The following is a 13,318-nucleotide window of genomic DNA, read 5'->3' as shown; positions in this document are numbered from 1 at the left end:
CGCCCATACGCTTCCAGATCCAGCGGGTTTAGGCCTCTAGAGTTATTGTGCTGATGCTTATTTGTGTTTAAATGGCAGCTCCCAGCGTGGCTCAGAAGAGAAGGGCTTAAAGTTCGTAAAATGTCATCATCCGTTTCCATTTTCTCTAACAAATTACCCAGGAAGCCAAACTGAAAAACCAAACTTTAGTAACTAAAACATTTTAAATGCTACTATCTAAAATTACTAGAAAAATAAATAAAATAAATTTTAAAAAATAAAATTACTAGAAATACAAATTTCCAATGATTTTGCACATATTTGCTCATAACTTTTATAAGTGAAACTTTCACTGTTCAAAGATGCAAAGGATGTCGATCTTAAGAAATTATTTCTTTAAAAAAGAAATTATTTAAGTTGGTTTTATAGATCTTTTTATGTTTACTGTACTTCAGTCAGAGAAATACTTTCTAATAGTAAACCTTACTTCAATTAACACACATGACAGATACAGTCTCTTGTGCGGACATATTAAAAATCTTTGTCAGTTTGAGCCTAATTTCCTTATGTGAAAAATGAATGGTCACATTGACGACAATGAAAAACACAAAAACATCATTTGAGTTTTTGCATATACCAAAATTGGATTTGTCTGATGAATAGAAAAATAGGATAATAAAAGAAGAAAAAGAAAATGATTATAGCACATGCAAAGAAGTCACAGGCCGGCAGGGAGGAAAGCAATTCAGCAGGCCTTTGGAGGCCAGCAGAAAGCAGAGACGGAAATGGTGGGAAGAATGGCCCTCCGACCTCACAGATCAATAATCACTTTCTTTTTTTTTTCTTTTTTTTTTTTTCACAGCATTTATTTCCTAGGGGCTAAGTCACTTATTTTGGTAAAAAGGGCAAAGGATCACTCTGTTAGTTTTGGGCCCAAATTCCTTCCCTACAAAAGGGTCTGCGAAGCTCCATGAGGGAACCTCAGAGCTGCATAGATGGTCAGAGTTGAGCTTAAAATGGCTTTCCTAAAAAACAAAACAAAAAACCCAAAAGTGAATTATCAGTTCCCACCCTCTATGCTGAAAAAAAGGTTTAAAGTTTTTAAAAAGTTTAAAAGTGTTTTTTAAAAACAGGGGTCATAAGGTCTTGACCTGAAAGGCTGGGGATGGAAAGGAGGGTCAGTGCTGGGACATGGTCCCTGTGCCGGTGGCCTGCAGAGTGGTGTCACCTTGTGGGCTGCTCACCCAGCAGGCAGGCCCTAGCCCAAGCCCTGTGTCAGCTGAATAAATAATATCCCATGCTTACAGTGTCTTGGGCGCAGACAGAAGGCAGTGGGAACGTGGAGCCTGTGGGTGTGGGCAGAGGGCTTCCCAGGTTAGGGGCCACAGAGGCCTCTCACTCTGGCCCGTGACATGGGCTCAGAAAGGAGGCTGCTGGGCTTGTGCCCAGGTTCCCATTCTGGGAGGCGGCAGCAGGTCTCTCTTCCGGCCTCCAGGACAAAGTCAGACTCAAGAGGAGGCAGCCCCACTGTTGCTCCCAGGCTGGCTGCTGGCTTCCTTGTTCATGGTGCTTGCCCCTGCCTGTCCTGCCCCCTCGAGGGCCAGTTCGCCCATGTCTCCAGCCAGCTTCCACACACTCATGGCCTCCGAGTTGCCCTGGATGTCAGGGACCACGTTCTGATGGCCTGTTCGGTCACAGGAGATGAAGTCCGAGTAGGAGGACTCGACCTCCATCATGCCTGTCGCATCGCTCTCAGGCCTGGTTTAATTTCTTTTCTCTGCTTACATCTCCTCAAATTTTTCCACTCTTGACTCATCAGTGTGGAAATTAGGAGCAAAGTTCCTCAAAGTCCAGATGTCCTAGTCACAAGTGGAGGTAAAGTTAAGAAATCAGGATTCAAGATGAGTAGTCCAAACAGGCGGTGCGGCAGCAGTCTGGTCTTTCCTTCTCTCTGTGTGTCTCAGTTACTGGACGCTTCAGTTCATATTCGGCTGGCTCCAAGGCAGAGGGACACAGGGCAGAGAGCAGCACTTCACGGTGGCCGAGCAGCAGCAGCAGCAGCAACAAGGAGCAATGGCTACCTCAATAATCATTTTCTAAGGAATCCTCATAATTCCATAAATACAAAGGTATCTTCAAAACCAAGGAGGAAGGGTACAATATCAAGAAAATCTTTTAAATAAAATTAACATGATCTATCTTTTTTAAAAATAAGTTTATTGAGAAAAAAGTAGCAATGAGATAGTTTCAAAGTAGGTTAGTAGGACAGTTACAATAATTAATACATTGCACATTGTTGTCTTCATAGTAGTTATTCATAGTAGAAGATGCAGACATAGTATCTTGTCTAGACACTATTAGTTCAAAATCTTCTCATTGAACTAAGAGAAAGTAGCTGTATATCTATGCTATTTTGTATATAGATACGATTTTTTTCACTACAAAATGGTCCTTCATTTATATCCCCTTTTTTGTTTACTTTTGTCAGAGATGTGTGTTCCATTGCCATTCATATATTGTAGGTGCATGAATTCAGCAAAGAAATCCAATATAGTCCAGTAGTCTACAATAGTAGTGGGTTATCCACATGACTGGCAATGTCAGAAGTTGTGGATTTGAGCATTTTACTGCTCAGCCTATTAGTATGACTTTACTTTTTATACCTCATCTCCCTAGTGGAAGAACTCAAAAGAAGAAATAAAAATTGAAAGATATAACACAACTAAATGGAAAGCAAGAACTTAAGGATTAAACAATAAAGAAAGGGAAAGGAGAAAAGCTAGAAAACATGGTAGGGGCAAAACCATACATTTATATGCACAAGGAGCTTAAGGCAATGATCCTGAGAATCTTCAGCAGGTTTCTGAAACTAGCAGTTAATTGGTAGGATTCTCACCCTGACTATACGTGTTGCTACCTGTGAACTGAGCAACTGCGCTGAAGATGGCAATGTGTAATACCAGGGTCATGCTTAGAATCCCTGACATTCTGGTCTTCTAAAAGTGTCCTGCTTCTAACAGCATATCAATTACTGCTATACTCTCTCTCAAGTAATGTTTGTTTAAAAAAAAAGAAAAGAAAAACAGAAAAGGTAATAAATGAAAACAAGAGACAAGGAAAAAAATTGTCATAGGACTGTCCTGTCACAGCATGAATTATCTAGTACCCAAATCATTAATTTTTTTCTTATTATAACACAAGGATAACAACCTTGCCAAGACACAGTAATCCACAAGCCGTTCTTGGCACTCAGCCTTGCAGGGACACCATAAAGAAAGGCGTGCTCCTGAGGCCTACTCCTGCCTTTGGTTAGGGCGCGTGTCTCCTCCAGGAAGAACAGTCTTCTGGGGTCTCTCCCAGGGCATTCGTGGCCTCAGCTCACTGCAGGCCTGACCACTGCAGCCCCTGCCAGCTAGGCCGCACCCACTCGGCAGCCCGGGCAGCTCCTCTCTGGACCCTTTCCTGGCCCGGGCAGAACTCTGAGGAACTGGCGCTCCAGAGCAGCTGTGGGCAAGCGCTCTCTGAGCCCCATATCACGTCAGTTCATCTGCTGGTTTCATTACTTAGTAAGTCACAAAGGAAAGTGTCAGTAGGCTGCTGGGTTACAGTAAACAACTGAGACTCACCATGACGACCGTGCTGAACATCTGCATGGGAGGAAGGCAGCAGAGCCTGACTCAGTCTCAGAAGCCAAGCACAACTTGGGGTTTGTCTTCCAGTCCTGAGTCTTTGTTTCCATTACCCACAATTCTCCCACATACAGCCAGATGGTTTCTCTTTCTCGGAACCATCTTTCATATCACAACGTAACCTTTGTCTGATGACCTTTGCTTTCTCAACAAGCCATGTTTTTCCAAACTGACAAGTATTTCTGAAAGACTAGCAGCCTGCCTCCCACATCCTCTTTAGAGGCGAGGTCTTGCTACGCTGATGCAGCTGGTCCCAAGTTTGGGAGCTTGCCCAGTCCTCCTGCCCCAGTCTCCCAAGCAGCACCACCATGTACCTCCTCGTCACAGTGACAGTGCCTTTCCCGAAAACCATAACGCTGAACACTTATCAAGTCCTCTTTCACAGCATATCTCTGTCTCTCTGTCTCTCTGTCTCTCTGTCTCTCTCTGTTTCTCTCTCTCTCTCTCTCTCTCTCTCTCTCTCTCTCTCTCTCTCTGACACAAACGCGCACACCCTTCAGCACACACATAGCACACCCCAGACACACCCACTCCCCACTTTTGGTGTTCTTCAAATGTCTTTAAAAAGAAATCCCCTATTCGTTAGCATCATGATGCTGCCAGTGTGACAAGTTCTGAGAACACATACTTGGCCTTTCCAGGATGCTACAGAAATACCTAAGATGAACTGGGAGAGCCTCAGCACATCTGCTTCAATATTTTCCTTTCATTCTTGAGGAGCTGATGGGGTGGGGGGTACCCAGTCATTTGCCTCAATCCTGATTAATCTGGAATTTGAGATCCTCTGTCCTCTCAGTGCCACCTGCAGGATCCAGTGAAGGGCACTGAAAGGCAAGGATAAGAAGCACACAGTTCATGCCCGCTAGTAACTTCATGGTGACATTCATGATGCCAACGATGTGCACCTTTGGACAAATAATCAGTGTCATTACTGTCATAAACTTCCTGGAGCTCACTCCACTTCTCTTTCTCTCCTTGGATTCTCACTTTGCAAGAAAATGAGTAAACTTTAGGAAGACTGGGTGGAGCTTCTCTTCTCTTCGTGGTCACTGGTACTGCTTGTACCACTAACCCTGCAGCTCTGCGGTCGCCACAAGTGGGACCAGTCTTCTACCATAAAACGCAAGCTGATAGTACGAGCTGAATGTCTGCGTGTACCAAAACCCACGGCTTGATGTCCTCACCCTAACTGAAAGTGGGCACGAGGTCTGAACAGATGCTTCACAAGAGCTGTACAGAGAGCAAAGAAGCACACAAAAGGTGGTCAACACTGTTCAATGTGAATACAATCCACAGACAGCCAGGTAATGCCACGCACTCTTTAGAGTAACTAAACTAAAATAAAAAGTAATGGCAGCACTAAATGTTTGTTTGGGGAAATGTAGAAAAACTGGAACTTCCATACACTGCTAATAAAAACATAAATAATACTTCCACACTGCAAAATAGTTCTACAATCCCTTTTAAACTAAAATATTGGTTTACTATATGACCCAGGATTGCACTTAGGTATTTATCACAGAGACATGGAGATCTAGTTTCACACTGAAATGTATACACAAATGTTCATACTGAGGTAACACTCCCTACTCTGCTAAGGGCAAAGGCGAGGCTTGCAGATGATCTCCTGCCCAATCCCACTTAAGTAACACTATGATTGTGGATGACATCGCTGATACTCTTAGATGCAGAACAAGTTAGTAATTGCTGTTTTTTTAAAAATTCCACAAGCACAAAATAAACAATTTAATGGTGAACCCCAAACTTCTAGAAAAACAAGAGCAGGCTAAGCCAAAATTCCTGTGAGGGAGAAAATTATGAAGATGAACAGAAATTAACACATTGGAGACTAAAAGTAAAAAATAAAAAATCAGTGAATCGAGGAGTAAGTTCACCTTGGCAGGCCTACTGGGAATGAGCCGCGGGACCCACAGGAGTGCGACACAGTAGGCCCACTCCAGCTCGGCAGGTCTACTGGGACAGAACCCTGGGATTGGCAGCCAGAGGGGCGTAACAGTCCACTCGGACTGGGCTCAGCTGGAAGGAGCCAAACAGCAACCAGACCCAAGCCAGGTCCTGACAGTGAAGCTCAAGTTCAGTAGATCTAGACCCAGTGAGCTGAGGCATACTGCTGGCCCAGCTGAGCCCAGACTGAGGCCCAGACCTACAGGAGCACCCTCACGGCACAGAGACGGTGGCAGAGAGCTGGGATGAGCTAGTCCGCCTGAAGATGCAAGTGCGTGAAGGGGAGGGGCCCAGACAGAGCTCAGGGAGACTAATTTAAATATAAATTCCCAATTTAATATCTGCTTTGTCATATAGATATAATGGTTGCTCTATGGTCTAAAGTACAAACCCATTAGTTATAAAAGCTTGTCAATTTCTAAGTTTCACTAGCTGTTATTAGTATTGCTAATTGCACTACTGTAACTAGGAAAACGTAGCTGCCTTAAGTACATGTGTTCCCTCGGGTATCACCACCGGAGGAGCTTGGGTAATAACCTCACCAAAGCCCTGCACAGAAAGACAGCGCACAGTTCCAAATGGAAGCCAAAGTCTTGCTCCCAGTGAATAGAAAAGACCAAATCTCAGCACACACATGCAACAATGATCTCTGACACAGGAGAGATGCCTAAAACAGACCTTTCTATGGAAGCTCCGGCTTCAGCGATACAGGTATGTGCTATCAAACTCTCAAAGCAAGGTATCACAGAAATGAAAATAAAGAGTTCTCTCTGAAATAGAAAATGACAGAAAGAAGGAGCAAAATGCATTCTCAGGCCCCAAGCCCACCCAGAACAAACCCAGGACACAGCAGCATGGAAAAAGTAGAAGACACACACCTGAAATCTCTGAAATAATTGCAACCGAAGTAAAGAAACAACTGCAGAAGAGTATAGAGGAAATCAGATAAAAAATGATATCACAGGTAATAAAAGAAATTAAAACTATAATGAAAGAATTACTAAGCATTTGTACAGAAGACACTGATAGAAAACATAGAGGAGAACATAAAAATGATGGAAACATTGAATGAGCAATATAGAAGAGATAGAATGCATAAAGCAGATTCAAAGAGATATACAAGACATTAAAAGCTCCATTAAGAGTTGGCAAAAATCATTTGAATGGAAGTGAAAATAGACAATCAGACCTTGAAGACACCATTGCAGCTGGGGAAAAGGTAAGAAAAGATCTCTTAAAAACAAGAATCCAGGAAATAAAAATTCAAACGTAAGACTACAATAGGCACTGGGGCTGGGGAGATGGCTCAGTAGACTAAGCGCTTCCCTGGCAAGTGCAAGGGCCTGAGTTCAATCCCTGGTTCTGGAAAATAAATAAATAAATAAAGACTAATAGGCATCAATGAAAAAGAAGGAAACAACACAAATGACATAAAAAGAATATGGACAGAAGTAATAGCAGAAAACTTCCCAAATATGGGGAAACAATCTGACATCCAAGTAATCAAAGCATACAGAGAGGGGGCCTGCCCAATAGCTCAGGTGTTTAAGTGCCTGCTGAAACAAAGCAGTCAGGCTCAGGATGCTGTGGTTCAAACCCCTCATGCTCAAGCCAAACCAGACCTGCCCTGAAGGCATCCTGAGTGCCCCCCAAAAAAATCCAAAGCATATAGAACCCAAATAATATTGACCCAATTAAAACTACACCCAGACATATAATAATCAAGATCCCAGAAATTCAGCACAAGAATAACATACTAAAAGCCTCTAGAGAAAAGAAATAGGTCACATTTAAAGGAAAACTCATCAGAATAACATCAGGTTTTTCCTTAAAAACCATCAAGTCCAGAAGAGCACAGAGCAAAGCACTTCAAGTCCTACAAGAAGACAAATTCCAACCCAGACTGACATACTCCACAAAACTCTCTTACAAATTTAATGGAAAAGTGAAATACTTCCATGACAAAAAATAACTAAAGAAATTCATGATGACCAAGTAAATCCTACACAGAGTACTAAAAGATATTCTAGAAAAGAATCAAAATACTAATGATTCCAAGAACAGCAACAGAAAGAACTCACCAAACACGAAAAATTATTACACATAGGGGAAAAGTAGGGAACAGATGCTGGAAAATAACATGACAAACATAAGTCAATGTACATCAGTTATGACCAGCAATGTAAATGGACTGAATTCACAAATTAAAAGAAACAGACTGGCAAAGTGGATTAAAGAAAAAAATCTCACAATATGCTGTATACAAGAAACACATTTAACCCATAAAGGAATTCATAGGCTGACAGTTAAAGGATGGAAGACAATACTACATGTTCCAGCACCTCAGAAAAAAGCAGGCGCAGCTATTCTATTCATAGACAATCTGAACTTCAAACCAAGAATGATCAGCCAAGAGAAAGAAGTCACTATATACGGGTTAGGGGAAAAATTCAAGAGGAAGAGATAACAGTCATAAATATGTATTACCAAATATGGGAGCACCCAACTATATAAGACAGATTTTAAAGGACATGAAAAATCTAATAACCAATATCACAGTCTTAACAAGGGACCTTAACATATCCTTATCTCAAAAAGATAGTTCAAGCAGACAAAAAAAAAAAAAAAATAGCAAAGACATAGCAGAAGCGAACCAAACCTTTGAACAAATGGACTTAGTAGACATACACAGAGTGTTTGGTGCAACATCTGAATACACCTTCTTTTCAGTTTCACATGGCATGTTTTCTAAATTAGACCACAAACTAGTCCATAGATACTGCTTAAGTATTTGCAAGAAACAGAAACTGTCCCATGCATATTATCTCACCACAGTGCAATGAAACCGGAAATTAATAACAAAAGAAACCATAAAACCCTCATAAATACATGGAAATTAAATAACACCCTCCTCAGCAACCAATGGGTCATAGATGAAATTAAACAAGAAACTAAAGGATATCTACACTACAACAAAACTTCAAACACAACTTGCTGAAATTTGAGAGATGCAATGAAAGCAATTCTCAGAGGGAAATTCATAGCAGTGAACTCACACATTGGGAAACAGCAAGAACAAACAAACACCCTAATGCTGCACCTCCAGCTTCTAGAAAAAGAAGAGCAAACCAAGCCCAAAGACAGGAAGAAATTATAAACAGTAGTGCAGAAATTAATGCAATTGAGACAAAGAAAACAATACAAAGAATTAATGTATCAAACACCTGGTTCTTTGAAGACTAAATAAAACTGATAAACCCCTAGACCACCTCCTCATAAAAAGGAAAGAAAAAGCTCAAATTCAAGCAATAAGGAATGAAAAGGGAGAAATTATTACAGCTCCTGTGGAAATTCAGAAGATCATCAATAGCTATTTTGAAAATCTTTACTCTCAGAGAATCAAAGACACAGAAGAAATGGGCAGATTCCCATATCAGTACAAATTGCCAAAACTGAATTAAGAAAATATAAAAATTGAAGAACACAATATCAGCCAATGAAATAGAAAATGTAATAAAAAAAACTTACAAAGAAAAACCTAGAGGGGCCAGGAAGATAGCTCAGTAGAATAAGTGCTTGCCTGACAAGCACAAGGTCCTGAGTTCAATCCCCAGTTCTGGAAAGAAAGAAAGAAAGAAAAGCAAGCAGGCAGGCAAGCAGCAAGCAAGCAAAGCCTAGGTCCTGATGGATTCACAGCTGAAAAATCTAGGCCTGGAAATCCCATTCAATCCACCTATTCCACTTCTAGGTATTTTCCCAAAAGAACTGAAAAATCATACCATAATGGTATACATGTGCCCATGTTTATAGCAGCACAATTTGTTATGGTCAAATATTGGAAACAACCAAAATGCCCATCACTTAAGGAATGCAGGAAAAAAGATGTGGTACTTTTATTTGCTCAGCTATAAAGAAAGGCAAACTCGGAGGCTTTATAGGTAAGTGGATGCAACTAGAGGACGTGCTCTAGTGCAGTAAGTCAGACCCACGTGTGTAAATATCATATTGTCTCCCTAGTGTAAGAATATGAAAGAATAAATAAAACCTGAAAGGCGTAATAGATATAGTAAACTAGAAAGAAATTGAACTTAAAAATTAAACAATAAAGACGAGAGAAAGGAGAAAAGATAGGAAAAATGGAAGGAGGGAAAAACATGCAAAAATATATATATTCAGGATGGCTGAGCTGATTTTACTAATTTCTCTTGCATTTTGGATTATGGTCTTTGGTATTTTCTATATATTATATCAGGAGGTATTAGAATACTTTGAGTTTGTACAACTGGAAAATATTTCACTTTTAGTTTTCAAAGGTATGCTTTTATACAATACAGTATTACTCAGCTATAAAGAATAATAAACTCAAAGCCTAGAGGGGCTGGGGAGGTAGCTCAGTAGAATAAGCACTATAGAATGTGTAATACTAGGGTCAAGCTTGGAATGCCTGTCATTCTAAGTACTGCTTGTCATGTCATACCAATTACTGCCATATTGTCTCTCAAGTCAATGTTTTTTTCATATATAAGTGGAGGCCACTTGAAGATATACTCATAAGTGCAATAAACCAGACCCACATGTGTAAATATCATATAGTCCCCCTAGTATAAGAACTCAAAAGAAGAAATAAAAATAGAAAGGTATGACACAATTAAAAGGAAAGTGAGAACTTAAGGATTAAATAACAAAGCGAGGGCAAGGAGAAAAGCTAGGAAACATGACAGAGGCAAAACCATACATTTATAGGTACAAGATGGGTAAGGCAATGATCCTGAGAATCTTCAGCAGGTTTCCAAAACTAGCAGTTAATTGGTAGGATTCTCACCCTGACTAACCATATATGCTGATACCTGTGAACTGAGCAACTTCACCGAATATAGCAATGTGTAGTACTAGGATCATGCTTGGAATGCCTGTCATTCTGGTCTTTTAAATACGTACTGCTTGTCATGTCATACCAATTACTGCCATACTGTCTCTCAAGTAATTTTTTTTTTAAAAAAAGGGTAATAAATGAAAACAAGAAACAAGAAAAAAATGTCATAGGACTGTCCTGCTACAACACTGTATATGGCTAGATTTCCAAATTTCTGTGTAAAAATATGTAATTGTTTATTCCTATTTTTTAATATTTTTTATTTTTTAACATTCTATAGGGATCTACAGTTTAATATATCAATATTTGATGGAAAATACCTGTTCCATGTTATGTCTAAGATGTTTGATATTCAGACAGATAGTGAGGTTAAGCTCAATTGCCTATGTTTTCGGGTAATAATATCATTAAGCTTCTCTTCTGGAGGGTTAACAACTTAAGTCTGAAGACCAAAAATTAGAGAAAAAGAAGGACTACAAGAATAACCAACATTTTGGCTCTAGCCATTCAAGGTCAGTGAGAACTCAGGACATAAGAGAACCTGTACTGCAACATCGTGTAACTCAGTGGTGTCCTAATTTTCTGATCAAGGAATTATGGGGCCCCAGAGGAAAGTGATCAATGATGTATAATGCGCCTAAGGAGAGTCACATGTCTCTCAGGCTTTCACAGAGAGCAAATTGGTCAAGCAGTGGCCATAACTCATCCACATGGCTGACACTGACAAAGGATCTACAAACTGTGGCACAGGGTTTCAGGATAAATCCTGAGGGGATTTGACTGACCTCATCAGATACAAAAGTTACATTTTTTGTTACATAGATCTTGCTTTGTCATGGTCTTAACCATCCAGCAGAAAAATATAAACATGAGGTATAAAAAGTAAAGCCATATTAATATGCTGAGCCGTAAAAGGCTCAAGTCAACAACTTCTGACATTGCCAGTCCTATGGATAACCCACTGCTATTATGAACTACTGGACTATATTGGATTATTTTGCTGAATTCATGCACCTACAATATTTAAATGGCAAGAGAATATCCATCTCTTACAAAACTAAACAAAAGAAGAGGATGTAAATGAAGAACCATTTTGTATCTGTATATACAAAATAGGATAGATATACAGCTACTTTCTCTTAATTCAGTGAGATGAAAGATTTATACTAATAGTATCTAGACAAGATATCATGTCTGCATCTTATACTATGAATAACTACTATGAAGACAACAATATGCTATGTGCTAATTGTTGTAGCTATCCTACTAACCTGTTTTGAAACTGTCTCTTTGCTATTTGTTTCTCAATAAAATTAATTTTAAAAAGGTATGTTTGCTAAGTATAAAATTCAATGGGGACAGATATTTTTTCAGTCCTTTGAATAAATAAGTCTAGTTTCTTACCCACATGCTTTTATTTTTTTCCTAATGTGGAATAACATGCTATTTAAGGGCCAACCAACTAGCTCAACGGATTAAAGCACCTGCGAACAGGCAGGGGGCCAGGGATTCCATCCCCAGGCCTGCCGTGCCCACCCAACCCCTGGGGTGCACTGAGATGGCAATCGAGCCTGGGCGTGGTGGCGCGCACCTCTAATCCCAGTTCTTGGGAGGCTGTAAACAGGCGGATCACTACGAGTCCGATCTAGTAGTGAGACCCTGAACACCCTGTAGACCCTTCCCTAAAACGCAGGGGAAAACAGATGCTAATTTAATTTTGTTCTTCCATAGCTAAAATTTTTTCCAACATATATGACTTAATGATTTTTTTCTTCACAATTAGTTTTAGACAAGTTCAGTTTTGTGTATCTTGGTATGATTTTATTCATATTTCTTGTGCAAAAGTTCATTTTTCCTGGAAATGTGGTGCTATAATTTTAATTAAATTCAGAAATTTAAAGTCTTTAAATATTTATTGCCTAACCCCTTCTACTTTGAGAATTCTAATTGTATGAATATAAGCTTCTTGATTTTGGCACAGAGAACTATTATATGACTGATCTGTAAACTCTTCTTCATGTTTATTTTAGATAATTTTTATTGCTATATTCATTTAGGTTTGCACATAATTTTTTTAAATACGCAATCTAGGGCTGGCCAAATAGCTCAGCAGATTAAAGCATCTGCAAGCAGGCGCAGGGCCAGCCTGGGCCTGCCGTGCCCACCCCGCCCCCCAGGGCGCGCTGAGACAATTGAGACTAGGCATGGCGGCATGCGCCTGTAATCCCAGATGTTGGGAGGCTGTAAACAAGCGGATTACTATGAGTCCGATCTAGTAGTGAGAGCCTGAACGCCCTGTAGGCCCGTCCCTAAAAAAATACAAAATAAAATGCGCAATCTATTATTAATCTCATGTTATGTATTCATTTCAGAAATATTTTCTAAAATTTACTCTGTCCACATCTTATATCTTTCACATTTCAATATTTGTCTATAATTTTTAATTTGCTATATAATTATTATTGATTGTCAATAAAGTTAATGAGTACAATAAAATAAAAATAATTCAAGGGGCTCCTGGTTCAAGACGGCTGGTGAAATGTGTATTTCTCTCATAACTTGCTTTTAACACTATTAAAACGAGAGTAAAGGACGCTAAAACAATAAATCTCCAACAATGAAAGACACAGAAAGAAAGGAATTTGTGTGAAAAAGCACGCTGCGGAATTCTGAAAGATGTAAAGAATGTAAAACTGCACTGCCTTGCGGAAAGAGCTGAGCTTTCCCAAGGAGCCCCAAGAAAGGGCTCTGCAAACACCCCCCAAGGCTCCCAAGAGAAGGAAGGTGAATGCCGTGAGCCAGGGACAGGTGC

General features: G+C 40.0%; 2 protein-coding genes across 2 annotated transcripts in view; both read right to left on the bottom strand.

Moving 5' to 3' along the window:
• Mlip (muscular LMNA interacting protein) overlaps positions 1-13,318 on the bottom strand; it is a 219,107-nt gene that overhangs the window by 191,689 nt on the left and 14,100 nt on the right. The gene's annotated exons all lie outside the window — the stretch shown is intronic.
• On the bottom strand, positions 1,321-1,773 carry LOC111813616 (cAMP-dependent protein kinase inhibitor gamma-like). Its single transcript, XM_023704828.1, has one exon. The coding sequence runs from the start codon at positions 1,713-1,715 to the stop codon at positions 1,488-1,490; it is 228 nt and encodes a 75-aa protein (XP_023560596.1). The 5' UTR covers positions 1,716-1,773; the 3' UTR covers positions 1,321-1,487.

This window comes from Octodon degus, unplaced genomic scaffold (genome assembly GCF_000260255.1).
Source record: "Octodon degus isolate 3935 unplaced genomic scaffold, OctDeg1.0 scaffold00205, whole genome shotgun sequence".
In the NCBI taxonomy this organism is placed as follows: domain Eukaryota; kingdom Metazoa; phylum Chordata; class Mammalia; order Rodentia; family Octodontidae; genus Octodon; species Octodon degus.
Note: the sequence above shows the minus strand (reverse complement) of the source record. Positions and strands in the feature narration are given on the sequence as shown.

Excerpts from the sequence above, each read along its gene's own strand:
- LOC111813616 (XM_023704828.1), bottom strand. The coding sequence starts at position 1,715 with ATGATGGAGGTCGAGTCCTCCTACTCGGACTTCATCTCCTGTGACCGA.